This window comes from Triticum urartu, chromosome 7 (assembly GCF_003073215.2).
Source record: "Triticum urartu cultivar G1812 chromosome 7, Tu2.1, whole genome shotgun sequence".
In the NCBI taxonomy this organism is placed as follows: Eukaryota; Viridiplantae; Streptophyta; class Magnoliopsida; order Poales; family Poaceae; genus Triticum; species Triticum urartu.
Window position 1 is genome coordinate 74,264,149 of NC_053028.1, and position 3,758 is coordinate 74,267,906.

General features: G+C 45.3%; 1 protein-coding gene across 1 annotated transcript in view; it reads left to right on the forward strand.

The window, feature by feature from the left end:
• Window positions 1-1,535, forward strand: part of LOC125518399 (probable LRR receptor-like serine/threonine-protein kinase At1g51880) — a 7,002-nt gene extending 5,467 nt beyond the window's left edge. The window contains exons 2-5 of the mRNA XM_048683252.1: window positions 106-374; window positions 476-602; window positions 685-774; window positions 847-1,535. Coding sequence (XP_048539209.1) covers window positions 106-374; window positions 476-602; window positions 685-774; window positions 847-1,535 — 1,175 coding nt within the window. The remainder of the gene's footprint in view (window positions 1-105; window positions 375-475; window positions 603-684; window positions 775-846) is intronic.
• The last annotated feature ends 2,223 nt before the right edge of the window (window positions 1,536-3,758 follow it).

The window sequence follows — 3,758 nt, forward strand, 5'->3', positions numbered from 1 at the left end:
ATTCTTTTTTGGGGTTAGGTGGGGGGGGGGGCTTCCCGAGGAGTAATATTTTCCCCAATGGATCTGTGGACACTACTAATGTTAGTTGTGCTATTCTACACATAGGTTCGATGAACAACTCCGTGAAGCCACAAAATGATCCGATGGCGAGCTATGCATCAGGAAGCGATGTCTACGGGGACGGCTCGCTGCGACTTGAGAGTCGTCGGTTCACATATGAAGAGCTCAAGATGATAACGAACAACTTCCAGCGAGTACTCGGTCGAGGAGGGTTCGGGTACGTCTATGATGGTTTCCTAGAAGATGGCACTCAGGTGGCAGTGAAATTGCGCTCTCAGTCTTCCAATCAAGGCGTTAAGGAGTTCCTCGCGGAGGTAAAAACTTCTTTCTTGGGCCACAATTGATGTTTATGGGTTGAAATGTTTTGTCAGCAAATTTAGGATTGGAAGGTGATAACTTAGAAACATTTATCCAGGCTCATATTTTGACCCGGATTCACCACAAGAATCTTGTCTCCATGATTGGTTACTGCAATGACGGGGAGTACATGGCACTTGTCTATGAGTACATGTCAGAAGGGACCCTGCAAGACCATATTGAAGGTATAGAGGTTCTTAGTCATTTCTTTCCGATTTCACTGTCTCTTAAGTAGTTTAAACTGAGAAAATTGCAATCTGATTGTAGGAAGAAAAAACATCGAGGGATGTTTACCCTGGAGACGGAGACTCCGAATTGCACTTGAATCTGCGCAAGGTGCACCCTTCAATATTTTGAGTTCGTTGTTCCCGAACCTTTTATGTTTCTAGAAACTTGGGCACTAGCTGGTATGTTGATGTGCGGAATTAGAGTATCTGCATAAGGGATGCAACCCACCCTTGATTCATAGGGATGTGAAGGCCACAAACATCCTCTTAAACACGAAGCTGGAGGCTAGGATTGCCAACTTCGGACTGTCCAAGGCCTTCAATAGTGAGAGTGACACCTATGTGTCCACAAACACACTTGTGGGCATGCCGGGATATGTCGATCCTGAGTACCAAGCGACGATGCAGCCAACAGCCAAGAGCGATGTGTATAGCTTTGGTGTTGTCCTTTTGGAGTTGATTACAGGGAAGCCAGCCATACCGCGGGAGGCAGAGCCAACTAGCATCATCCAGTGGGCAAGAAAACGGATGGCACTAGGCAACATTGAAAGTGTGGTTGATGCGCGCATGCGTGGAATATACGATGTTAACAGTGTGTGGAAGGTGGCAGATATCGCACTAAAGTGCACCTCGTATGCGTTGACGCAACGACCCACAATGACAGATGTTGTGGCACAGCTACAGGAGTGCATCGAGCTCGAGGAGGGCCATGCCAGTGGAGACGTGAATGTCGAATTACACACCACTGGTAGCGGGGGCAACCCGAATCTGAGTTATGGTTCTTATGGAGGTGACCAGTCCGCTGATATAAGCCAGAGCAGCACCGCATTTGACATGGAAGAAAATGCTAAGAGGGTACTTGCAATGTCCATGGGTCCTGTTGCACGTTAATGACCGTTATGTTTTGTAACAGTCTAGCATGAATACAAACTTCAATGCACACACCCTATTTTTTGTAAAAAAAAAAGGTATTTTCATCCATGTACCTATATAAATAAATAAATCGCCACTTCGTCTCTCGAACATCACATCATCACCTCGAGCCCGGTCTTCCTTGACGCCCATGCGCGCCACAGGCCACTCAAGGTCCTATATAGAAGGACGGTGGTCTCGATCGGGCTCTGGGGAACATCTAGTGTGCTACCGCGAGACGACCGAGGCTCCAAAGTACGAGCGGAGGTACCACTGCTCCCTGCTAGCCTTGTGCAACGGGTCTCCTCCTGCTCTGGAATAAAGTTCTCTTTGTCAACGTGACGTGGTCGTCCACGGCCAAGCGTCACCTCTTGTGCAATACCACACAATTGCAGTAGAGCACCCTCCATAGCTTTTCAAGCTTCTCGTCGCCAACGGGTCACTCAATGGGTTCTTGGGTTACCATTTTTTAGGGGTAAGCCAACTTTATTAATAAAAAACCATAACTAGTGAGATACAATTTGTGTCATTTGGTTGGCCAAATCAAACATGACAACCCGGAGCTAAAGTAAGAGAAATCTAGCTAAGCTGTGCGTGTCAACATTGACCGCACGACCCTCAAACGCAAAGATATAGTTAAGAGAAGTTGCTCTGGTTTTTATCTCATGGATGGGTTCTTGGGTTACCTGTCCGTGAACCTTTGGGTGCTAGGTGCGCAGCGAGCTGATGATGCCAGACTCGTTGTCAGCCCAGCTAGTTCAACCTTGTAATCGCACGTCGATGGCCAACAGCCCAGCAAGGGAGCAATGGACCCGGAGAGAAAATGACACCTTGTCCTAGTGTAAAATCACACATGATTTACATCTGAAAACAAGGTGTCACACACTATACTATACACCAAATTACCAAGAAGACAATTTTGCACCTGGTGTCCTGTGCACCCAGAAAGCTGAATGTGAGTACGCCCCTACGGCGAGGGGTGCTCCTAGTTGGCGCCTTATGCACCAGTTATGGATATTGGTGCTCACGTCCTTCTGCTCATGGGCCGGTCCAATTCAATCTCTTGAGCGTGGGCTCAGTTCCTGGATTGATCGCTAAAAAAAGGGTTCCTGGTTCGTTTATATTTTATTTTCTAGTTCGGTCGGTTCCTAGTTGACCGGCCGTTGTTCACCAATGGTCAGGGCCCACATTGATCATTGACTATCCAGAAAAGTTAATGAAGGAAATATGCCCTAAAGGCAATAATAAAGTTATTATTTTATTTCCTTATATCATGATAAATGTTTATTATCCATGCTAGAATTGTATTAACCGAAAACATAATACTTGTGTGAATACATAGACAAACTAAACGTCACTAGTATGCCTCTACTTGACTAGCTCGTTAATCAAAGATGGTTATGTTTCCTAACCATAGACATGTGTTGTCATTTGATTAACGGGATCACATCATTAGGAGAATGATGTGATTGACATGACCTATTCCATTAGCTTAGCACCCGATCGTTTAGTATGTTGCTATTGCTTTCTTCATGACTTATACATGTTCCTGTGACTATGAGATTATGCAACCCCCGTTTACCGGAGAAACACTTTGTGTGCTACCAAACGTCACAACGTAACTGGGTGATTATAAAGGTACTCTACAGGTGTCTCCAAAGGTACATGTTGGGTTGGCATATTTCGAGATTAGGATTTGTCACTCCGATTGTCGGAGAGGTATCTCTGGGCCCTCTCGGTAATACACATCACTTAAGCCTTGCAAGCAATACAACTAATGAGTTAGTTGCAAGATGATGTATTACAGAACGAGTAAAGAGACTTGCCGGTAACGAGATTGAACTAGGTATTGAGATACCGACGATCGAATCTCGGGCAAGTAACATACCAATGACAAAGGGAACAACGTATGTTGTTATGCGGTCTGATCGATAAAAGATCTTCGTAGAATATGTAGGAGCCAATATGAGCATCCAGGTTCCGCTATTGGTTATTGACCGGAGACGTGTCTCGGTCATGTATACATTGTTCTCGAACCCGTAGGGTCCGCACGCTTAACGTTACGATGAGAGTTCCATTATGAGTTTATATATTTTGATGTACCGAATGTTGTTTGGAGTCCCGGATTTGATCATGGACATAACGAGGAGTCTCGAAATGGTCGAGACATAAAGATTGATATATTGGAAGCCTATGTTTGGA